Here is a 25760-nt window from a genome sequence, read left to right on the forward strand (position 1 = left end):
GTGGAAGGAGGAGGGTGCATCCCAGAGTGTCCCTTCCCAAGCAGGAGCAGAAGACTCAGCTGGAGAAGGAGGTGTCCCGCAGCCGCATCCCCCGCCTGGTCCTCCGCCCGCAGCAGAAGACATCCCCCGCTTCCGAGTCGCCCTTTTCGGAAGAGGAAAGCCGGGAATTCAACCCGCCCAGTTCCTCCGGGGGTTCCCGCAGGACCGTCAGCAGCAACAGCTTCTGCTCAGGTACCGCAGAGGGATCCTCCCCTACTCTCCCGGCCTCAGTGCTCACCCAGCACCCTGGCCCCGAGATTTGCTGTCACCCCTGGATGCAGCATCTGTGTGTCAGGCTCGTACTGAGCCCTGATGAGCATCCTGCTTTGCCGATGAAGAAGGGCAACCATTGATTTTTCCAGTATCTGTTCTTTTAATGCATGCCCATAAGCGACACCAGATGTTTCCATTTTGAGTTCCGCTATCCACTGCTAAAAAGTTGGCAGTTTTACTGAGGCAAAATAGTTGCTTTAAAGAGAAAGATTTGCCTTAAAAACTGCAGCATGGGGTTGAGGCATCTGAAAAGCCCCTGAGTCAGTGTGTAAAACAGGGGAGTTGCTACTACAGGTATCAGATATAGGTCAACTACTGCAATTCCTTTTTGTTTTGTGATAATGATTGTGCATGAATCGGAACTAAATATGTAGGTGAAGTTTTCACTGTCAAAGTGAATTGAGTTTTGTTTATTTGAGCAGCGAGGCTTCTCCTGGCAAGCCTGTCACTAGAGCTGGGCATGTCTTCTCTACAGAAAGGGCAATGTCTGAAGTAAATTACTATTTTCCAATTGTAGACCACAAAAGTGTCATTTGCTTTTCAACATAAGTATAACCCTTTACCTCAGGGACAGCTTGAAACCAGATATTTTATGTTACATATTTGTCCTGTGTAGAGTTCAGCACAATTCAAATGCCTCGACTAGCAGTGAATGACTCAGATTCCTACTAGCGGTGAGCAGTCTTTTAACTGTTCACCATGCAGGACATTATGCATGTGGATAACAGCATGGAAGGTCACAGCATGAGCACCTTGGGTTCGGTATGTGTGTGGTAACTTTAAACATATTTTGGAGACTAAACATTTTGTTTTAATAGGGTTGGTTTTTTTTGGAGAGCCTAATATTCTCAGTCTAACTAAAAATCTGAATCAAAAATCTGAAGTATTTTTGTAATAGTTAATATCAGAGCAAGTTCCTAAACTTCCTTTTTGCTTATTCATAAGGTATTTCAGGTACCAAAGGCTTTCCTGAGAACAGCCATAAACATTCATATTTATCTTTGTCTCCACTACAGGGGATCAGATTATTGGTTTCAATTCCTTTAATGAAAAGCAGTGTATTTAACACTATGTACAAGAACAGTCAGTTTTCCTAGATGAGAAACACACGATTCATGTTAGAGTCTAGCTTGGGCAGACTTTGTAATTCAGGCTCACTGGAATGATCTATTTGGTTATTGTTTAATGAACAATGCAAAATGTTAAGCAAACAACACAGTACTGTAGGACCAGTGAAGTCTTTTTCCCATGTCTTTGGAATTTCTCCACCTTACCTTGCATGGGTTTGCTGTTACAAAGAAGTAAAATCTTTTGACGCTTTCTAGAAATGCATTATTTTTATGATGTCTACCAAATGGCTGCTTCTTATCCTGACTTTCTTCCCCTGTGTGTTGACAAGCTTTTCATCCTGGTTACTGACATTCTTTTTCATATCTTTTGGGTCTGTATTGTGTTCTTCAGATCTCTTCAGCACAGAGCTGCCCAGGGATACCCTTGCTGTCCCACTGCACTATGTGTGTTGTCTGGAGGCCCTGCAGAGCTTTGTATTTGCTCTGGGTGTGGCTGATCTCATGGCTGGACAGTTTTAAGGCACCTTTCACAGAGGTTTCAGGAGTGCAGTGCTGTTGCAAATGCTCCTGTTTATATTTCCTGTATTCATCTTCTATTCTTCCATGAATACTGCATTGATACAGTTTGCTTTTCTTTCCCATGCTGAGTGCTCTGCTGCCTGCAGCACCCATACTACCCCATTTGACTGCTGAGCCTTCAAACCTTTCACAGCCAAGGATCAGCCAAGGCCCTGTGCTTCATCCTAGTACATGGGGTCTTGTTGATCGATCGGTTTGATGCATTTTTCACTGTAGTGTAGGTATGATGACAAAAGTAATTGACTTATCTCCTCTGTCTCTAGTGTCTCTTCCCTATCTTCCTTATAAAATCCTTCTTCGTCATAATATGTATAATTCAGATAGATTGAAATTCCCAGCAGCAGCAGGTGGCTGCTCATTCCTGTTTCTGGGGAGGGGATGGCAAAGAGCTGCGTGGGGAGGGGAGTGAAGCAGCCTCTCACCTGCCTCTCCTGGTGCTTCATCTTAATGGAGAAGTGGCATGTGCAGAAAGTATATTTAAAATTACCAAGTAATACATTTGGAAGAGGGGAGCAGATGGATAATGTGAATGACAGTCTGATGGCAGTATGAAAAAGCTCATGAGCATTTAGATAAATCCCTTTTGTATAAGTTCTTTGGAGCATTAAACTTCAAAAGGTTCTTTATAAGACTCTATGACTTGACACCTAGAATAATTCCTTTCCTCTTCCTTAGCAAGCTGCTCTCTGCCTTTCTTCCCTTATCATTGACACTAAGTGGTTATGATCGGTAGATTTCTTTTTCCCCTTCTCCATTTAAAAATGTATTTCCTGCTTGATTCCCTAGGGCTTATGAGGTTGTCTATTTTCCCTGTGTGCTTACATTGGTCACAACACATAAGTGAAGGCTTGGAGTTCTTGTTTTTCTCTAAGTGAGAGCAGCAGGGCCTTCTAGGTATCATTAATGTTGGTTTAGGTGGAGGGAGCCTTTGGGAACTGCGGCAGTGCAAAAAAATACCACTTGGCAACAGACAAGAGACACTTGGGTTTAGTTCTTAGTTTCTTTTGAAGAAGTTAGCTCTGGCTGAAGTAATTCATGTGATCAGCTCCCTTTGTCTTGGGTGACTGGGTCAGAGGCTCACTTGACCCTGTCAGTCAGTTATTTGCAACTGACTGTGTTAGTTTTGCTTTGTAAGTCTGTATGAAACATGATGAGGCTGTTAATCTTACCTGATATTCTTGACGAAACATGTTTTGAATATCCTTTTTTTCTGCCAAGTGAACACGGATGCTCTCTGGATGTTGTATAGGCAAGCTGAGCCTTTGTATCAGTATTCACTGTTCGCAATCCTTCCATAAAATCCTAGTGCACCTGGGGTCCTGTTTGTCATTTGATATGGGAGCACTTCTCTACCCGCAGCCGTTGCCCTCCTTTGGCTTGGATGTCAGCCACAGAGCTTGTGTGATGTCAAACCATGAACAAACGCTCTCAGCAGCTTCTGGCACGGCTCCTACCAAGCACTTGTCCGTGTCACGCGTGTTTTCCTCATTAGTTGCACTTGGCTCCAAGTGGCTCTGTGCACTTACTTACCTTCTCAGTTGGGTGGAGAGCACAATTTAAGCATCAAGAACAAACCATCCACTTGTGGGCCTGTGGCAGAGCGGCTGCTGGGCTGCCTTTGGTAAGTCCAGCTGCAGTATTTGACTCATAAGAAATAAGATGCTTAGGGCAGGGCATTATCCTTGATTTCTATGTACACATCCTTTGGATACCAAGCCAGCTGTGCATTGTATCAGAGGCAGTCTGGACATGCCAAGCTCAGAAACTTCTGTTTAGCTTTTCATTGTAAAAGGAAGTTAGTTTGGGATCTGCTTTTTTCCTAGTTTCTGCTGCTGAATAGCTCAGCTTTTAAATTTCTCCTTATGAAGAAGACTTGTTACAAGCTACCTTCATAACGAAGCCCAAGGTTTCCTCCAGCTTTTCTTAAGAAGCCAGCTGCCAGAATTTCTGTAGGTAATGCAGCACTGCTTTGTTAACTGAGATGCAGCTTTGCAGGAAGCAGCTTTGCATTTAATAATCAGTTCAGCAAAAGACTTTGTGAGCAGAGGAACCTGTTTTATACCCACAGCAAATGGTTTCTCTTCGGCTTACCTGCAAACCACCTCTTTAACTGGACTGCATAGTACTACAGGCTATTGAAAACCAGTAGTGTCTGCGCACGTGGATGATTGTGACTTAGTACAGCAGTTTTCCAAAATAGGAGTTGAAGGTTCCATTTTGCTTTTCCTTTCAAATTTCGAGATCTGGGTTCACTGCTTATTCCGTATCTTGTTCTTTTCTGGTACAATAACTTTTTGAAAATCTTGTTCTTCTGTGTGGCACAGTAACTATGCTCCTGTACTGAGGCTGCACTGTAAGCCCTGGGGTGCAGGCAAGAAACTCTGCATTACCATTCCCTGCTTCTGTGCACGGTCCGCTTGAACTCAAGAGATTATTTGCCAGTTGACCCAGCTGGTGATGGATGCTGGGGCTGAGTTCACACCACCTATGTCAAAAAAAGCATGTAAGCTTTTGGCAGGTTTACTGAAGTCCATGTGAATGCACGACTCATATTGGTAGTCACAGAGAAGAAGAGAACGGTTGAATGGGTGTTAATGGACAAAAAGCTGTATATTCTGGAACTGTGGTAAATAATTTCTTTGTTAAAGCATTGAAGCAGGTTGCACTGTAACCATCTAGCCTTGGAGGCTACATTATTAAAGTGCGTGTACTTAAACATGTATTTTTGAACAGAAAAACAGAGAGGAAAACAAATGTTCAGTATTTTATCAAGTCAACAGAATGAGGCCAAAGAGTTGATATAAATTACTGAAAATACTCTTCTTACTTGTGTGTATTTATAGGTATGTATAATGTATGTATTATTATACAGAAACCATGGGCTCTCCCATTCTTGTTGCTTGTTATAAGAAAAAAATATTTCATTTAAATAGTTCCTTTCTTTTATTCGTTGCTCTTTTTCAGTCTTAGTTACTGAATCAGAGATAGGCTTAAAAGTGCTCAAGTATGCGATACGGAAAGTTAGCTTCTCTTCCCTGCAGTCCTTTATGTTGTGCTTTTACAGGGTATTTTTGCCATTATTTGAAAGGTACGAAGCGGAGGTGTTCTCCAGAGCATTTACTTGCAGCACTCTCTTTAATGCAGCTCAGGATCACTGTGATACTAATTTACAACAGCGTTGAAACAAAATCTGCTTGCAAATATGCACGGATGGCCTTTGCATAGGGGCCACACTGTAACATGCTTCCTTTTCTCACTGCTGCTTCCCTGGAGAATTTCCTGCTGAGCTGGCTTAAGTGCAATAATTTATTATTGCTTCATACTGTTAACCACTAGTTCTTTTTCTGTGGCTCAAGATCTGTTCCAAACATGGAAATGAGCAAAGTGCCTAGGTACTAAAGAGTGAAGCCTGCTGGTTCCTAAGCTTTTGGCCTTTCCCTGCTTCCTTTTCAACTTCACTATTTATTCCCTCTTACTAAGTAACAGTCTTTTTGTTTCTGTGCCACATAAAAACATCTGGAAGCCAAAATATTTGACCTTTTGAATCCTTGTTGTCACCTTTTTATTTATCTGTCAGCACTGTGAACCTTTAAAGCCTGACCTGAGCCTCCTGAGCCAGTAGAAGAGTTCCTGTTCTCTCTGGCACATTTTGGATGTTGTCCTGAAAACACTCAGTACCTCACCCTTTCTACCACCCTGCTTGTCGCAGCTTGCTGTGTGCTACGGCCTGAATTCTAAACTGCAATGTGTATTTTCTTTGCCACCAACGTGTAATCTAATGCTTTTGTTATAAAGTGCTTTTCATACAGTTTTCTATTCTCATGCATATTGAAGAACATCACAACTTGTAGCAAGACTGAAACTTCAATTACAAGTCTTTGGTTTATTTTTTACTAAAAGAGAATCTTGATGTTTTAAAAGAAATCCTACATGACATGTTTTAACCCTACACTTATAGGGTTAAGATATGTCCTTGAAATTCTGGAACAGTATTTTGATGTGTACACATCACCAGATACAGTGGGTGGGTTCTGTGTGTGGTAATGCTGAGTGCCAGTCTGGGCCTGGGGGAAGTTAACAAAAACAGAAAAATAGGAGTACAACAGCAATGGCTAGAATATATGTGGTTTCCTTCCATTAGAAGATAAACAGTACAACATTGTGAGGTGATGTTGAAGCTGTGAAGGTCACAGTTATGCTGTCAGCCATGGAGGCAGAGCTGTGTGAGAGCAAGGGGCTGTAGTATGTTGTACCATTTGAAGAACAGGTACAAATTTCTATGTGGTCTACTGAAGATTTTTATTTCCAAAAATGCTACCTTTAAAATTAGATAATGTATAATTTCTTCCTTTAATGCATAATGAAATTAAACATATAAAAACACACACGTAGAAATCCACCTGTATATACACATGTATTTCACATAGAGTTAATATTAAATGCGTAATCTTTCTTAGACTGGATGTAGTCAAGGCTTTCCCACCAGAGGCAGCAGCAGTGGTTCCACTTCCAGCTACTGTCCTCAGAAAAGGTTAGTGAGGTCTACTAAAGTGCTTAAAAAACCCTATCAAACATCCAAGACTCTGTCTCTTTTTCAGACCCTTTCCTGTCCTCAGCTTTAGTTAAAACTTTTCGTTATAATTTTCAAATAGATTTTCAGTCCTCTATCATCTTAAAACACTTGTCCAAATGTTACCTGTGATGTGATGTGATATCAAAACACAAGGAGCTGTGTTATTGGTGACCACAGCTCTCTCCTACTAACAGTACTGGTTTTATTGATGTTTTTACTAGTAAGCCTTTATGCTTTTGTTCCGTAATACTTCTACCATTAGTGGTGCTATAAATGTAATGACAAGGCCAGTAAGCCACAATACAGTCATCTTTTTCAGAAGCTTTCCCAGAACTCACATCAGTTCTGCCTGTTAGTGAAATGTTCAAATAGAAGGAAGATTAGATTTACTGCCAAAGTCCATTAAAATTTGTTGCTTCAGTGTAACTTATCTTTTGTATAGTCAAGATGTCAAGAGCGGATACCTTTAAGGACATGTTTATGGGAAATAAGGAACAAGGAATAAGAAATTTTCCCAAGGAAGTGGTGAATGCTCCATCCGTCACAGCATTCAAGGTCAGGCTGGACAGGGGTTGGAGCAACCTGGTCTACTGGAACGTGTTCCTGTCCATGGGGTTAGAACTAGATTATCTTAAAGTCCTTTCCAACTTAAACCATTCTATGATTCTGTGATTAACTACTTGCCCAAGCTGTAGGAGCAGGTCAGCCTATCTTCTCTCACCTTCCTCTCCCCTCTTATACATAATTTGAGCATGTCACCATTTGTGGCATGCTTTGAGTGATCAGTGAGCAGTTTCCATACTAAATTTTCAGTAGTGACCATTAGTGTTCAGCCTATGGGTTTGATGGAAGCAAGGTCAAAGTGGCTGGTGAGAAAGAGGTGTAAAAGTTACCTGTATATTAATGACAGGAAACACAGCAACAATCAAAAGGAGTTGAAGATGTTTAATTTTACCTGCTCCTGTTACCCCACTGCCCACTTTGGAGATAGATCCCTTATTTCAGCCCATTTCTGGGCAGGTGAAGAGGTCTTCATCTCCTCCCATCAGAGTTGTCAGCGGGGTTTTGGAGGAGCCTGCAGGTCTGTGGGAAATACTTATGTCACTACTGGGTTAAATTTTATAACTAGAACATTAAAATCAATAGTTCCAGCTTGAACAGGGAAAACCAGACTGGTTCCCAGCTGTGGAGTATCTAAAAAATGTCAAGGAAAAGAATGATCCTATGCGTGTAGGTTGTACAGTACCTCTGGAGATCATTTCATCCAGCCACCTTTGTGCAGAAGGACTCTCTCCAGTACTACATCACGTCAGCCATGGCTTTGTCTATCCGAGTCTGGAAAATCTTCAAGGACAAGAGTTGGCACAGCTTCTCAAGGTAACTTCAAGGAGCAATGGAGCTGCTAGCCTGCCTTCTTTCTCAGGCAAAATGGAGCATGCTTAATTTAAGTTCTGTCTGCAGAGACACGGAGATTAAATGTGGAATTAATTTGCTTAGCAGAATTTCATGTAAGTAGGCCTCCTCTATTTTTCCTGTCAGGGCTATAGTTTTGGTGGCTTTTCTACTCTGCTTTAGTGTGCTTGACTTTTGGTAAGACACGTGCCTCACAACCACATGATATTCTGATGAATTTTATTAAACACTAACCCCAACAGTTCTTCAAAATAGCTGTAAAATGAGTTTAGAATTGATCAGATGGACCAAAACCAGTAGCAGTTTAGGGCTCTGCTTTTAGTGAAGTTGTTAACTATTTTTTGTCAACAGCCTGCGTGACTTTGCAGGTTTGCAGCTGACAGATTGTTAGTAGCAAATGACTAATCTTTTAGTTATTTGTAGGTGGCAAAATGATGTGGGCAAGCGAGGGTGCCTCTAGAGAACCATACCATATAGTGATGAGATAGGTGTTAGACTCCTACCTGTTGAGAGCCTCATGGTGTTGATCTGAATATGTTCCACCTCTGTCTTTCTGTATGTACTACTCATTTTATACTACTGTGTTTTATTCTGCTGCTTTTACTGTGTTGTCCAGGTGTTCCAGAATGATGCTCTGAGTGTCCTCTTAGCACTCTTTTCTGACTGGATGGTGAGCCTTTACACCAACACTGGTTCAGCTGCCAGTCAGAAGAGTGGTTGCACTAGTCAATGAAGAGAGACGAGATCCTCCAGACAGTGACTCAGAGTAGTGGGATGAGTAAGCCTGAATTAGACTCTCCTCCTCCAGAGGAGCCTCATTCTCTCCAGTTAATACAGAATGAACTTTACAGGTGGAAGCTAGGTAATACATTCCCTTTGGTGTCTGTCAGGAACTCTCATTAATGCATAAAACACCCCTGTGGTAAAAGACAAAAGAAAAGCAAAGCATATAGGGTGTCAAAAAATGTGGAGCAGACAAACAGATTGGGAGATTAACCTAAAAAAATTCTGAAATACCCTTAGTGGTACCCTCACCACCAACAGCCAGCTCACAGTGTGCCATGCTTGCCAAGCCATGGTCACCCATCCCACATCATTCCTGGGATGAATTGAGTGAGAGTCAGGTAGAAGTCAGAAGACTATTTTTGCCCTGGTACACTAAGTATTTACTCATTCATGGGCCTTCATTAGAGGTCCATGTTTAATTCTAGAATCCACATTTCTTAGTGGAAATTCAAAATATGTACAGCCTGAACATTGGTCAAGGGAACCTTAAGAGGAGATGAAAGTGGGACAGTGAAGCGAAAATAAATAGGGGATGAACAGTTCAGACTCATAAAAGTGCATAACTAGATCTGGCAGCTAGGAATGAAAGTAGAAATAAGTCAGTGTCTTTTCAGAGAGAGCATCATTAATTATTTGGTGTATTACATAAGGTGGTTATTTATTCAGTATCCCTTGAAACCTTTAGGAAAAGGCAGCGTTTTTCCAAAGAAGGTTCTAAAGCGTATTCCAGTGAAATTTCTAACTCCTAAAGTGCCCAGAAAACCAGAGAAAATCATGTCACAATGTACGGCCTCAAAGTCTAGAACACCATTTTTGTCAGTTGTTAGAGTATTATTATCTTTAATGCTGCTGTTTACACTTTGACTTTACTATTTAAAAGTTAGTGCATGCAGAGTACTCTGAGCAACCTCCCTGACTGTTTGTTAGAGAAGACACTTGACTTTGAAACTTGGCAGACATGACTGATCTGGGAAAAGGGTTGGACATGGAGTTTCAGTGATGAAATCCAGCTGATGTTCAAAGGGAAAGTACTCCCAGAGCACTCTGAGAAGGCCACTGTGAAAAAAGACACTATGAATATTGCTAAGTAAACAATTCGTCTTATAATTTTTTTTTCCCTCTTGTGCAACTAAATAATATAGGCAATATCAGAAGTGATCTTGTGCTTTGAAATACTTTCACAGCAGTATTTGCCAGCTTTCTCTCTTCTGTCTTCCTGATGCTCATGTGCCTGAGAAGGTAAATCAGGTTTCTTTGTATTCCTGAGGAGTCTAGACCTGAAATCCTTACTGAGGCAAAAGTCTTGCCAAGTAGTAGGACTGAATCCATAACTGACCTTGCTGAAAACTACATTGCTATCCTGTCTTTCTATATTCATATAAGCAGAAAGTGAATACCATTGTGGGCTTATCTGCTCCTATTACCTTCCTCCTTTGGAGATAGATCTAATATCTCTGCCCATTTCTGGGCAGGTGGAGGTCCTCACCTCCTTCCATCAGAGTTGTCAGTAGGGTTTTGGAGGAGCCTGCAGGTCTGTGAGTAATACTGAAACCACACTGCACCCTTCCGCTTGCGGATGAGTAGCAAAGGTGTTCACTGCCGCAGTGAGCAGAATGTATGGTCAGGCTGTCTGCAGGGCAGAGGGAGTGTCAGTTTGGTGTGTGGTTAGGGTCCATAAGGAAGTTTGTTGCTCTCCTGTAGGGAGTTCACCTACAGTGTTAAATACCATTAAATAGCCTGTTAAGGCTTTGGTAGCAGAAAAGAATGAAGGTAATTTGGCAATTTGGCTCTCACTGAGCTGCTGGATACCACCTCAGGACTTTTTTTTGTGCCAGAATGGTGGGTTGCAGGTCAGATGGGAGGTGGATCCCCCAGACTATAGCTGAGCTTTGCTTGCCTTTGGTGGGGAGCACCAGCATTTATATGCAGCTGTTCCTGTGGTAGTAAACACTCTTGACACAGAAAACTGTCTCTCTGCACCTTGGCCTAGATTTGGACAGTTCTAATTTTGTTTATGTTTCTGTCTAATACTAGGTCGAAGGAGTAGAAGTTACACATTACACAGAAAATATAACAAACTATCAGAGGAGAGGGAATACAATAAAATCACTAATTTACTTAATTTGGAGAGGGAATGCTCACCTGCTTATTGGTGTATTTAAAGATCACAGGGGGTATAAGTAGAGAAGAGCTATGCTTCTTTGTGCCAGGCTCATTTCTTCCTTTAATAAATTCCCTATTGCAATGAAAGCTGATGTCCTTAAAGGTAAAATGAGAATGCATAGACATAACGTATGTGATCATAGTGTCAACAGTGTGATATCAGAGGTAATGGTGGCAGTATGGTAATTAAAACACTTGCATTTTAATGCTATTTTGTATGCTTTCTTTAGCTACCTCATTTCCTTATATCAGTCAGCTTTAAGTATCTGAGTTTTTTACTGCCCTAATTCTTAACACTGAAGTTTAGTTCTTCTGTTATTTAAAGGTTTTATCAGCTCCTGATGCTCTTCCAGGTAGCATATCTAGCTTTGAGTGTTATTTTTATATAAAGCCTCCCATATAAAACACGTCTATGAGGGCTGCAGAACCTGTGAAGGTATTGCAGTGGTTTTACTGGTGGAGAGATGAAGTAAACAGTTTGGTTTTTTTTTTTAAATGCAAAGTTTTGAAAATAATGCCACATAGAGAAAGAACTGAATGGAATGGTCACAATTAAAAATAAACTGCATGAAGCTTCACTTTTCAGAATATATTTATAATTAAAATGTTTGTGTGCTTCTGAAGAGCAGATGAGTTGGACAAAGCTAAAGGAGCTGCTTAAACGCAGTTCAGAAGCTCACTCAGCATGCTGATCCATTGCCCTGGAGGTGGCATTCATTCAGCCTGCAACAGAGACTCTGAACCCTTGAAAAAAGGAAATGGGTGCTGATCTGGGAGGAAACTGCTGCCTGCTCTTTTCTTTGTATTCATTTATACAGTGATGTTGATGGGAATGGAAAGGATAAAAAGTAAACTAAAATGCAGACAGCAATCCTGCTTTAGTCAGGAAGAATGTGGGGATGAGCTGAAAACCTTATTAGCTATCTTCTCTTTCATTTTCCTAGGGACCAATTCTGAAGGCAGCAGCAAGATGGCAAAAGGAGATGCTTGTAGGTTTAATTGAGCTGATGTGAAGGAACGAAATACAATGAAGTTGTATTAGGTGCTTTGCAGCATTACTGCCCTTTGTGCCTTGGGAGATAATCCTGGCAGTAGGCAGGGCTGCCCCACAGCATGGCTGGCATTTTGCAGAGGCCTGGCCAGCAACACCTCAGACTGCTGGCTGACGATACATGCTAAGGCATAAAACATGAATTGAGTGGTCAACACCTACAGGTACCTTGCTCAGTATTGGAGGCAGAATGCGGAGAAGTAAGAAGCAGAACATTGGAGCAAATAGCTGGCCAGGAAAACTGGTTTCCATGAAAGGATGAGGTTGTTTTACTGTACTGAGGGAACAGCTGCTTTTCCCTGAAGAGGAGAGGTGGGCAGGGAAGGAGTCAGGTAGTTATAGGCTATCCCTTTTGTCTCATAAATGTGCAGTCATATACTGACTTTTTGAGCAATCTGCCCATGCAGAGCTCATTGCAAGATCAGGCTTGACCTGAATTATGAACAGGGTGGAAGTGATAAGTGCAATATGGTCATGCAAATCTTTTGGCTCAGTTGCTGGTACTTCTTTGAGTTTCATGTTAGGTAAAGAGACTGCACTGACAGCAGGGTGCAGTTGCATAATTAAGATGGCAGCTTTCATTTTGTACTGGGAAAGAACAAACAGTTATATTTCTCCAGGGGAGTAAATATTCAAGGCTTCCTTGTGTCAGAGTAGCCTGTTTTTGTCGTGTATTTCTAAAACCACCATGACTTTTAGGGGAGCTGTGATTACAGATGTGATTAGATGAAGGGGGTGTTTGATATGTGGATTTCATCTGGACTCAGACTTCCTACTTTGCATTTTATTGCTAAGAGCCGGAGGGTTTGTATTCCTGGAGGTCAGGAACATGGGTCTGTTCTTGAGGTGGCTGCTGATACCACAGACCACTGGTATGCCCTCAGAGGAATTTGGTCTTAAACAAAAGCAGTTGGTGTATAACACACCCTCTTCAGAAGGTGTGACAAGTGCCTCACAGCACTTGTCAAGAAGGAAGAGCTCTGTGATCACGATAGCTTTAAGAGGAAAAACAATTTTGAGAAATATTTATTAATTCCAGTTAAATTAAAATCCTGACTTTGTGCATATGGACTCTAGGTTGTTCTCTTGCTCACACAGGAACAGATTTTGAAGGAGAGTCCATGGCCTCCATGGGCCATCTTAGCTCTTCATCCAGTGTACACTACACAAGCCATTCTCGTGTCTTATATGCATTTTCTCATTTCAGAATACTCCCTAACCTAGCTACATCAACAGAATTTATCTTAGATCTGAGTTTTTATTATGTAGCCCCTGATTTTGTATTTTGTCAGACTTTCTGCCATAAGGTATTCAAGACTTCTTCACAAAATGGGAGAGGCAAATAGCTCCTCACCAGGTTTCAGAAACAAGGTTGTACATATCAGGTAAATGGCTGCAAACAGTTGTAGTGCAAACACTTTGTTTCATTTTCTGCTAACATTTACACACTTACTAGTTAGAAATGTTGATGTTTTCCCTTTTCCCTTCAGATGACACTGGCTGTCCCAGTAGCCAGTCAGTATCTCCGGTGAAGACTCCTTCTGATGCTGGGAACAGTCCTATCAGTTTTTGCACTGGTAGTGATGGAGACTTCTGCAGGAAAAAATTCAGTCCAGGGACAATGAGCGAAGGGAACCCACAGCTGAATCGATCTAAGAAGGAGACAAAGACAAGCCTTGTAAAGCCTGGTGAGTACAATATAGCTCCTTTCATTTCTTTAATGACACTTTCTAATTTACTAGTACATCTGCAGGTGTTGTGCTGCCTCTGATACCACTAATGCTGATAGTAAATAAAAAAATAGTTGGGTTCTTTCTATGGAACCACCTGCAAGGTTTGGAAACAGTGTTGGTATTCACTTTTTCATGAAAATATAATTAATTGAAGTCTTCACTTTCTTTTATGAGGCTCCATGGTGATGCCACGTAACTGAAACGGATTTTATCCTGTTTCATGGTAATTGCACACATATTTCACTGGCCAAAGATAAATGACTCTTACCATCAAAGCAAAGAATTACAGTCTTCTGATGTTGTTAGATTTCTTGTTGGATCCTGCCTAAAGTTTATGCTGCCAGGCTGTGATAGCTCTGGGAATACAACATGTCAGACCAAGGCAAGACTAAGTGAATATGGACATAGCTTAGCAAAATGTGGATTATGGATTTTGAAAGTTTTTTTTTCTACTGAGGAGTCCTATACACATGGAAAAGTTATGCACATTTCAATAAATTATTTGGTTTAATTATTACACTTAAATTGACCTACATATATCAAGATATTAGCCTTTTGCAGTAATAGTCAGAAGTTGTCTTCATTTTAGTTGACAGTATTATTTCAAGTCTTTGAGTGGACTTAGTTTAGGTATTTAGGTATTCTTCTAAGTGGGCCATCCAGTAACTGTTGGTACCTCTACATCAATTGATCTCTAAGGTTGGAAAAACTGCTTCTTGATTTCAAGCCTATTGCTCTTTGAGATCCATAAAAACTCTCAGAGCAGGAACCACGTCTGATTCACAGAGTACTTCTAAGTTCCTTGTGCTAAGTATCTCATAACTTTTTTAGTGGAAAGTTGTCAAAAACTGCATCATAGTGTAAGCACTGAGACATGTGAGGGACATTCCTGAAATGGGAAGCATGCCGGGGACAGCTGGGGTTCATTTTCCTCACTGTTGGCCAGAGGGATTAATATAACTCCCATTGCCATCTCTTGGCTTCAGGTGGATCCAGTGTCTTCCCCATGACCTACTTGCACATGAATTTCAGGTGACTCAGTCAGGAATATCTAGCCCTTGTGAAAAGAGGGGGCAGCGTCATGTAGCAAAAGACACAGGGGAGCAGTAGAAGGGAAGTGGGACATGGGAGGAGAGTAGCAGCAACATGCCCCTGTATATAAAACCTAGTTCTCCATATAACTGGATACTTCAAACTCTGGCACAAAAGGGGTGGTGCATAGTATCTTTATACCAAAAGCCCTTACTGATTTATGGAGACAATCTCTACTTCATATTTATCCGAAACATCTTCTGATAATGACTACATAGCAGGAGTATATGATATGATATATGAGAGACAGAAAAGCAGCCTACCACCACCGTCTTTTACAGACCGTGTCCTGCGCTACATTTTTGCAGGCAAGTACATCAATCAACCTTCAAAACACCTGCCATTTTGCTGAAATAAATTTATCTCTTTCCAGGACTGTTTTCCTGGAGCAATCTGAATCTCAGAAGTAACACTCACACAAATATTTAGATAATTCAGGAAATGTCAAAGTGGGATAGCACTGGGAATGAACCCTAGGACATTTTTAGGCTGTTTGCAAGTTCCAGTACTTTTCTGCTACTTATGCAACATCACTTCATCTTTCTTTTCTATACTTCAAAATATGTAATACAACACAGCTTTTGTTTTCTCTAACTGTTGTAGTTTAAGCCCACAGTTACTCAGAACCATGCAGCCACTTGCTCACTCCCCTGCTTCTTTCATGCTTGGGTACATGAGCATCTACATGGCGTACCTTCACCACCAGGTTCTGCACCTGGGCAGTGATGTCTTTCCACAGTGCAGCAGCCCAGATGGGTTTACCTCTGCACTGCCAGTTGCTCTGCTTCCATTGCTGCAACCACCCCCACAGGGCATTTGCCACCATCCATGAGTCAGTATAGAGATAAAGTACTGGCCCCCCTTTTCTCGTTCAGCAATGTCCAAGGCCAGCTGAATGGCTTTCACCTCGGCAAACTGACTCGATTCACCCTCTCCTGCAGCAGTTTCTGCAACTTGTCTTCAGGGACTCCATACAGTTGCCTTCCATCTCCAATGCTTTCCCACAATACAGCAGGACCCATCAGTAAACAAGGCATATTGCTTTTCATTTTCTGACAGTTTATTATATGGTGGGGCCTCTTCAGCAAGCATCACCTCCTCCTCTGGTGACATTCCATTCTTTGCCCTCTGGCCAGTCCATAATGACTTCTAGAATTCCTGGATGACTGGGATTTCCTATTCGAGCTCATTGTGTAATTAGTGCAGCCCACTTACTCCATGTAGCATCAGTTGCATGATGTGTAGAGGAGACCCTGCCTTTGAACATCCAGCCCAGCACAGGCAACCGGGGTGCTAGGAGGAGCTGTGCTTCAGTGCCAATCACTTCTGAAGCAGCTCGAACTGCTTCATAGGCTGCCAATATCCCTTTTTCAGCTAGAGTATAGCTGGCCTCAGATCCTCTGTACCACAACTCCAAAAGCTGAGGGGCTGAGCTCGAGTCTCCCCTGGAGCTTTCTGCCAGAGGCTCCAGGTAGGATCATTCTCCCCGGCTGTGGTGTGAAGCACATTTTTCACATCTGGCCTGGTCTGGACTGATCCATGGGCTACTGCATGAACTTGAGGGGCCCACTGGCCTAGATACTTGCCCATACTGTCCCACACACCCTGCCATTCATGACTGTTCAGCCTCAGGAAAAATCTCTTGGTGGTCCTCTTAGATCTTTGTTTAACCCTAGAGAAGACCCAAGCATGACCCTGCTTAACTGACAAGATGAGACAAAATTGGGCGTTCTCAAGGTGGTATGGCTGTGGGTAAAACACGCGCAGTATTTGCGGCAACATGCTGATCCCCAGCAAAAGCAGCAGGCAGGTCTCAAGGGTAACCAGAGGCCATCCAAAACTGTTAGAATTCTCAAATGCTGCTGTAAATAGCCTCATAGGGGAGCAGAGGGTGTGAGGGAATGTCTCCTTCATAGTTTGACCCTCCGAGGAGGAAAAAAAAAATCTGTAATTGCTAAAAATGCCTGTTAAATGCCTCCCAAAGTATAGAGGTGATGAAAACGCTGAGAACGCATGCCAGACCAGTTTCATGATCAATGATTCTATGGTATTACAAGTCATTACCATGAAATACAGTGAAACGAGAACCTTAGCCCAGGACCTGCAGCTGCTCAACACTAGAACAGCAAATGTTCGCTGCGAGTAAGGTATGACATGCTGAAACTCTGAGACCAAGTGCAACAACTCTGAGAGCAAATATAGCAGCACTGTGCCAAGTGACTATTAATCAGAAACAATGAATGCTTATCACAAATACGATTAGACACACTTTGGTCAAATCTGTCGTTATCTCAACTTCTTCATGCCCCAAAGAACTGTTGTGGTTTAAGCCCAGCCGGTAACTCAGAACCATGCAGTCCCTCGCTCACTTCTCCTCCTTCCTCCCCCCACTACCAGAAGGATGGGAGGAGAATCGAAAGAATGTAACTCCCACGGGCTGAGATAAGAACAGTCCAGTAACTAAGGTATAACACAAACCACTACTGCTACCACCAATAACAAAAATGATAAGGGAAATAACAAGGAAAGAGAATACAGCCACTCACCACCCACCAACTGATCCTCAGCCCAACCTGAGCAGCAATCTGGGCCTCCTGGGTGACTCTCCCCTGTTTATATATTGGGCATGATGTGCCTGCAGCTCATGTCCACATCTTGTTGAGAATAGTGGGAACTGCTTTCTTTGACAGTCTTTGTCATCTCACTGTTTTTTAGACTTCCTTTAGAATGCTTAGTACTAGAATTCAAAATCTGGATCTGCAAGCTAAAAAGTACTGATAAACTTCCAAAGACATGTGGATAAAGAAGGGAATCTTGGGCAAGAGTTGCGTCAGTAACTTTTAAAAGGCTTGCATGTTTAAAATAACACAGAGATGTATTTAAATGTCTGTGAGCATCATTTGAGAAGGGTACCTGATCAGCTGACTATGTTCAGCATTTCTGGCAAAAGTTCTGATCTTTACTTTCTTGCTTTTGGTGTCATGGGCATACATGGAACAGTTGAGGTTGCTGTCAAACTGTCTCTTAGAGCCTGTGGAGCTGCTGAAGTTCCACATGAAATTGTTAAGACTTAAGGTAAAACATTAAGACTGTCCCAGACTTGTCCCTTTTGCACCCTCAGAAGGCTGCAGAGTAGAGATATAAGCACCACTGCATTAAAGGAGACCTAGGTGAGCCATAGTTAGGGTCAACTCCCTAAGCCTTGTCAAGACTGGCTGGCTGTCATTCACAGCTCAGTTCAGGAATAACCATTCCAGATAGGAGCAGACACTGGCACAGGTTGTCTGGAGAAGTTGTGGAGACATTCAGAACTCAGCTGGGCATGGTCCTGGGCAGCCTGCATCAGCTAGACTTGCTCAAGCTGGGAGTCAAGCCAGGTGGTCTCAAGAGTTCCCTTCCACCCCCAGCAGTTCTGTGATTTTATATTGTTGGATTTTTTTTTTTACTTTAAATAGTGCATCACCCAGATCTGTAGTTAAGTAGCTGCAAGGTACAATTTGTGCTTTTTCTGCCCTATCTTTCATGTCCATGTACTGACATTTCACTTACAATAAGGTTATCAAAATGGAAGTATAAAAAAAAGTAACTTTTAACAATCACTATTCAAGTTAAAATGTCATCTAACTTTAAGCCATAGTAAGTAACATTGTACTCAGAATATGTGGCCAACATGATCTTTTCTACTTCTTCCTGGTGAATTTGTTAAGTCACAAGCAAGTGACCCTCAGGGTAGGATGTCCAAGTCTGCACAGATTAATGTTTGAAAGTTTTAAGATTATCAGGAGTTTTAGGAGAGACAGGTGGGGCAGACTGTAATTGGCCTTAAATTGCTTATGAGTACTCAATAGGTGCTGGTAACATTTTTAATCAGTGTTGAAGCTGATGATAATGAAAAAAAATGAGGCAGGGGAAATGACCCTGGGTAACTGGGAATATTACAGTTAGAACTAAATAAGCCAAACTGATCAGAGAAGAAATACAAGCATTAGCTGCAAATTATGTCTAGCTGTTAAAACATAATGCTCTTCCTGCTTTTTTGTGCTGTCCACTGTGTAAGGGTTAGATTTGCAGGATACGAAATATCCAGGAACTTATTCTTGGGGTCACCCTGTGCAAACAAGAGTAGTGGCTACTTGATCCATTAGTGTAAAATTATCAGGCAAGTTTATCCATATCGCTACCCTCCTTCCATATGTGCCTGTATGCTAAAGGCAGCCACTTTGGTTATTTTAAATGAAAGCTCTGATTTAGGTTGTATTACTGACATCTGGCTTTATGATTTTATAGCTCTTCTGCCAGCTCACTCCCTTTCTTCAGTATGACACTGTGGAAATAATAGTGTCTGACTCTGAAATGTATGTGTTTCACTTGAAAAGCAGATGAATCTATGTGCAAATACTGAGAGAGGATTGTCTTAGAGGTAATTCTGGAAGTATACTTCACTCTTAAGAACTTCACCTTTCTGAATGCAGAAAGATGCAATGATTGGACTTGTTTTATCTTGGGAAGTCTGGAAAATATTGGAAAGACATGTTTTACTGGTAGATTTATCCAAGAAGATTGTATCTTGTATTTGCATGGCTTATGTTCACACTTTGCACCAAGTTTCTGCAAGCAGCGGGGAAAAATAATAGAACTGTTGACCCCATTGCTCAGGAACAACGGTACAGAGTACAAAAAACAAGTTACAAAATGTACTAATTTGAATAGATCCTATGATATGCAAAGGTTCATTGCTCTGTGTAACTACCCGTTAGTACTTCTACGTCTTACACTGAAATACATTTTACAATGCTGCTGGTGTACTTGGTATACTAACACAAAGTCACACTGTTGGGTTGTTTTGAAGAAAGACAAACAGACAACAGAAAACCTGCATTTAGAGATAGCAATCTGACTTGACTGATCCCTAAAATAAATGAGTGTGTGTCAGTTTAAAAGCAGAAATCACACAAAGGTGAGAGTGATGAGAAGACTGGTGACCTCAGTGCAATGTGTCTGTCTTTCTGCTCTCCCTTATTTAGCCTACTTTGTAACCCACATTCCAAGACTGCACCTTTTCTGGGGGATGGGTAATTAAGAACAAGGGTATGTCAAAGAACATTTAACCTGGTGTCACAGAACCAATAAATTGAGGCCTCTTGCCTGCAAAGTTAAAAGAAAGCACAGCCTCAGTAAGTCTTAATGCTGGCTGTGGATCATTAGTTCTCAATTATGTTACTGATCTTATCATTGCACACTTAATGACACATAATATAAACTTTGGAATGTGAAGACAACAGTCATCTATCAACAGTTTCAGAATTCCACATACACCCTTTCTTTAGTGTTGAGGCTTCCTGCCACACCTCCCACTGGCTTCCTGCGGTGCAATCCCACCACTTGTTGGCACAGACTCTCCTTGAAAATGTCCAATTCCACCCCGTGTTACTGTGAGAAAGGGTGTAGAAAGGTGAAATTACACCTTGCGTACCACACCAAGCTGGCTTTGACATATCTGATGACCAGGTCCTGGTGGTTGTTGCAGGCCAGTACTCCTTCACATCAGGTTGATCCACATCTTCATGAACTCCTCTGTAAGGAAACAAAACTAGGCCTCTGACCTTTGAGACTGGGTTTTAGGTTAAAGCCAGAGATTAGGCAGTAATTCAGTGAGTCTTCCCACTCCTGTCCAGGGCTCGCCAGGCATATTTAGGCCTCTGGGGTTTGCCAGGGTCATGGGCACAATGCCAACACAGGGCAATTTCACCATTAGCTGTCCCACATCGGTTCCCAATGGGAATTGACTCCTCTGATCATCAGGTATGAGGGTGTCACCCGTCAGTGTCCCAGGAGGACAAAACACTTAAAGTTTTGGGTTCCTGTAATTTCCATGGCAGTTACTGACAATGAAGACTGCTTGTGGCAGTCATACATCCCAAATGTGGTATGAAACACCTGCATGTCTTTTAATCAGGCCATTAGTTCACTCAACTATTCTATTGGCTTGGCTAAAGCACTGTGGGCAATATTGGGGGATTGTTTATACTGCTGGGGGAGTCAGTTAAAGGTGTACTGTGTTCTCTTCCAAGTGAAAGCAATGGAGGTGTGTCTTCTTCCCTTAGGGTAACCATAAAAAAACATATCCTTAACATCTAGAGTGGCCATCCAGGGGTGGGCAGCAAGCCTGCATTGCTGTCACTACAGTGGTTATGCTCAGGACAGCAGCAGTCAGTGGTGCAGTATTAGTATTCCATTTCCTGTGATCAGTTGTTAAACACCACTGGCCATCGGCCTTACGGACTGGGGAGTTCTGAGGGGAGTGCACACAACTTACAATATGCGTCTTCTCTAGCTCTTTAATCACTTCAAGACGTGACCTATTTGGCAGTAGGTATTGAGACAACAGGTTGTTCTGTGGCAGGGCAGGGGCAGTCTTGCAGGAGCCTCACTTAGAGGGGTTCTGCCTCTCTGCATCCTGGACTCCACACTCCGCCATTGGGCAGACCATTACCTGCCTGCCAGTATGCCAAACCCTCATGTGTTTTCCTTGTGAGGACTTAGAGCCACTTCGGCAGCAGCGGGTGGCCCAAGCCCCAAAGGTTCGGGTCTGCTCCAGACCCCAGCGGGACGCCCAGGCCGCGGTCTGTGACACACCGGCCGGACTGTCCTGCGCTCGCCCGCCCCGCCCTCCGGATCAGCACAGCCCATCGCTCGCCTGGGGGTGGCTATATCGTGTCACGTCTCCGCCCGGACCAAAACGCGCGCGGGGGTGATGAGTATACTGCCGGCTGTGCTCCATGATCGCCGGGATTCTTCCCACAAGAGACTGAACCAACACTTTCAGGGCGTTCTGTGACCCTCTGAGGAGCGGTCTGAGGTGGTTGGGGTCTCCCAGAGCGGCCATCGGTGCTCTCTGTAGCCTTCTCTTACACTGCTTAGATGAAAGCAGCCGTTTGCCCCCCCTCCGTAGCTCGGACAGGCCCTTCACTTCCGCAGTGACCAGCTCCCCTCGCTCCTGGGCTCCACCACCCAGCCCAAGAAGCCTCCCGGTCCGCTGCTCAAAAACGCTCCTGGATGCCAAAACGTGCTCCTTCGTGCCTCCGTAACAAGCCCTATATGGACGTCCTGCTGAATGCACCAATTTAAATGCCACAGAAGCAATAAATTGAGGCTAAATGAAAGTTATTGTTCAAGGTCAGTCAAAGCTCGACCAACATCATCTGTGACAGCTTCGGGATGTCGAGTGGATTCGTCACTACAATGCTGATTCTTAAAGTTCATGGCCAACGATACAAAATGTGCAGTCACTCAGCTAAAAGGGAGGGCTCTCCGCCTCAACGAGTTCCTTCTTTCTACTCAAAGGCAGTCTGCTGCTCTGAGAGAGACTGAGAATGGCTGCCCAGGGTCTCCATTGCTGCCCTGGTCCAAGCTGTGGTCAGACATGGTCACGCAGCCCTCATGGGGTCCAGACCCACCTTCCTGCCTCTGCACCCTCCACCATGTGAAAGTTTGGTAAATACGATTAGCATAGCACTGGGTTTTTTTTAGCTTGAATTTATATGTATTTTAGATTTAAACTTTGAATTGAAACAAATATGCTTAAATTGATGTGGAGAACATGTTTGAATCACCAAATATTTCTTTTGAACAAGAATAAGCAAAATAGCTACACAGAATATTTCAGCTTTGGAGTGTTTCATATATTATCAAAACCAAATCTACAAGTTCCTGTTAAAGTGACCTCAAAATACAGTCTTTTAATTTTGTGTCACTAAATTTGTAACACATCCCCTTCTAAAGATTATTTTAGGTGTTGCTTAGGAGAGCTGTAAGCAATTAGTAGGTTGGCTGTGGCCTCTTGAGATGCATACCACTTTTTGTTCGAAAGATTTCAGGCTGCAGCAAGGACCCAGATATCACAGGAAAAACGGAGCATCCAAAACTGGAGCCAGGAAGTTGCAAGGAGGAACTGGCAAATAAAAGGCAAAAGCCCAAGTCCTACCTGTCCTGGATAATGACCTGTCCAGGTGTGGGCTGGTGGCACAGGCTACCTGCAATTCAAGGCCTTGGGCACAAATCTTGTGCAGTTAGGTACTTATTTCCTTAGGAAATTAATAAAAATATACAATAAAAGGAGAACCCTGTTTCTTAGTTCAGTAAAGGGAAAATAAATTTATATTTAGATCTGTTTGTGCCTCTTTTGGAGGATGGACTTGAGCATAAAGGAGAAGAGTGCGCTAATCCAGGTCTGGGCAGGCTGAGGGGATGCAGAGAGTCTGCTCCCAAGGAAGCTGTTCCACTTTGGTTAGTTTAGTAACTGTTTTACTGGGGGTTGAAGCAGAGTTCCAAGGAGGCACACCATAGCTCCTTTTTCTCTCTCTCTCTGGCCTGTTAATTGTCCCAATACCACTCCAGATGTGCAGAAAGTGGGAAAGTCATCCAAAAAAGTGAGTTTCATGCTTGATAACAGCAACATGCCTGCAACCTCAAGCGTAGAGTTGCACTCATTTGTGACAGAGCCACGGCTCTAACTGCAAATCAGAGTGAGTAGGGGGTACAGATATGCGACTTTGGCAGGGAGTGCCCGGGCTGCGGGGCAGGGGGAGACCTGTGCCAGACAATTCATCTTTTAACTCAAAATGCCTCTGGATAGAGAGGAAGATCTGCTGGGGATTGTGGGGATGTGCTCCTGCATCTGGAAAAGATGGCTGAGCACCTGGTGTAAGGAGGGAACTGGGGTTTAGAAGTCAGAGTTGAGGTAGGTATGGAAGATGGAAATAGCTGTGATCTTTAGTTAAAAACAAAGTTGTATGCCCCATCCCTGGCAGAGTTCAAGGCCAGTTTGGATGGGGCTTTGAGCAACCTGAGCTAGTGGAAGGTATCCCTGCCATGACAGGGTGGTTGGAACTTTAAGGCATCTTCCAACCCAAACATTCTATGGTTCTGTGATTTAACTAGGTTTTTTTCTGTCCTCTGTTAATTCAGAGTGGAATGAGAGCCAAAAAAGAGAAAGTGGCGCTATACACACTGCACACTTAAATATTTGTTTTAAAATGTGTGTGAGGTCAACCTAGAACATGCTTTGCAATTTGTGTTTTACTGCGGCAATTTTTCTGCTCCTTCTGGCTGTTTTCTGTGGGTTTCAGCTCACTTCACCTCCACAGAAAGAATACTGCGCAGACGAAAGAGGCCATTATGAATCTTCCCTTAGGAGATTTTGTGTGTGTGTGTGCTCTGCTTTTAAATTACATTCTGATTATTTATGCCAATGTTTAAAATAGTTTTCTGATTCCCTAGTTAAAGTATTCTGAACCTACTCCAGCTACATTTTACTATGCACAACTCCCACCAACCATCAGTTTTTATTTCAAGTAATTTTTCATAAAATAACATGAATCCTGTGTTGCTGTTACGTGATTTTCTTTACAGTTTTCCAGCTGTATTCCTCCTCCCCATGATAAACAGTGCTGCCAGTATTCATTTTTATCTTAGAATACACAAATTGCATTCCCTTAATCTCCCTTCATAAACAGTGCCCTGTAATCCTGTTATCATTATTGTTGACCTTTTTGGGAATTCCTCTGGGTTATTAATGTCTTTTTAATAAGAATCTTGGGATTTAAACTGTTTTCTGAGCAATGTTTACTCAAGAATTGATAGATTATTTCCGTTTTCTATTTTCCTTTACATCCCTTATTTCTTTTTTGCCTGACATCTTACAATGTTCAAAGTGGAGCTATGCAAATAACTGATTTGGGGGTTTGCTGCCAAACCAAAACATTAAAGGAAACCTTTCTTCCAGACTGAGCAAAGACAATATTGAATCTAAAATATTTAGAATGTGTGGAGAGGTTTTTTTAGTGGGTTTACCCCCTTTTTGAAAGAAGAAAAAAAAATTGTCAGTTTTCAAAATTACAGCATTATTGCAAACAGAAAGCAGGCAATTTTCTGTTTGACTTTAATCATAAATAGCTTCAGTATTCTCTGAACTTGTTTTTTTTGGTGACCAAATTGCTACCTAATAGTTTTTGTTACCCTCGGAGTGAGTACTTTAAATACTTTTTGATCAGTATTGAGCAGATATGTCTGTATATTCCTTGTCCTATATATCTGTATTTATATTTAAGCATAGAAAGCTAAGGGAATGTATTTTAGTCATGCAAATCTCACTCATCTCGTTTCACAGTGCTATAAAGACATCAGGTATGTTGGTGGTTCCTGGGCTCAGAAGTGAAAGCTCAAGCATAAACAACTAAGCAGGCCTTTGCAGGTAGTGGTGGCATTTTGAACATTTGGCCCATTTAAGCAGTGGTATGTTACTTGCTTTTATGTATCTAGATATTGAAATCGTGATGAAGCTGTGTTTGAGATGCCTTCACTTTGTTTTGGTTCCCACTTGAATTTACAATTCTGAGCTTAGAAAGAGCATAGGAGAAATACACATCCAGTCCACTGTTCCAATAAAGAAAACACAATTAAAAATCATAAAATAAACACTAGCATCTGGAAGAGCAACTAGATAGAGGTTGCCCAACTTGTCCCAAAACTTCAGATTGTAGAGCTTAGTTTTCTCAGATGTGTTGAGCGCTGGGGTTGGGTAGAGTCTCATGATGGAGGTGGCAGCTGTGGGAAATGCAGCAGGAGGTAATGAAGACAGGCATCCCAGGCTAGGTGGATTTACAGAGGAACTGGAGAGGGGCATGATAAGCTGAGAGTATGGGAACCTCATCTCTTCACCCATTTCTTACTGCTGGATGTGGTGTATGTTCCTGGTGGTGTGATAGGGAAATCTTGTGCAGCCTCTTCCCTGTTCAAAGCTAAGTCTGGCCCTGTGAATTCTTTCTTTTCCCAGTAAAGCAGACAGCAGAAGAGAGCTTTCCTTGGGCTGCTTTTGCATAGATCCTAGTGTATTTAGCTTGGTGTGAAACACTAACCCTGGTCTTTAGACAGCAGCCAAGCACTGCACTGTTCAACACTTTTAAAGCTGACCTGCTCCTAGGCATGCC

The 25760-nt window shown here is 42.4% G+C and overlaps 1 protein-coding gene across 4 annotated transcripts in view; it reads left to right on the top strand.

The window, feature by feature from the left end:
* Window positions 1-25760, top strand: part of SYBU (syntabulin) — a 47932-nt gene that overhangs the window by 266 nt on the left and 21906 nt on the right. For 2 of the 4 annotated variants that reach the window (XM_061447852.1, XM_061447850.1), the window contains exons 2-3: window positions 42-231; window positions 13438-13635. In XM_061447852.1, coding sequence (XP_061303836.1) covers window positions 42-231; window positions 13438-13635 — 388 coding nt within the window. The remainder of the gene's footprint in view (window positions 1-41; window positions 232-13437; window positions 13636-25760) is intronic. The other 2 variants (XM_061447853.1, XM_061447851.1) reach the window with 1 other exon arrangement.

Source organism: Pezoporus flaviventris, unplaced genomic scaffold (genome assembly GCF_033815535.1).
Source record: "Pezoporus flaviventris isolate CSIRO_AGI_PZ_B2104156 unplaced genomic scaffold, CSIRO_AGI_Pfla_v1 ptg000007l, whole genome shotgun sequence".
Lineage (NCBI taxonomy): Eukaryota > Metazoa > Chordata > Aves > Psittaciformes > Psittacidae > Pezoporus > Pezoporus flaviventris.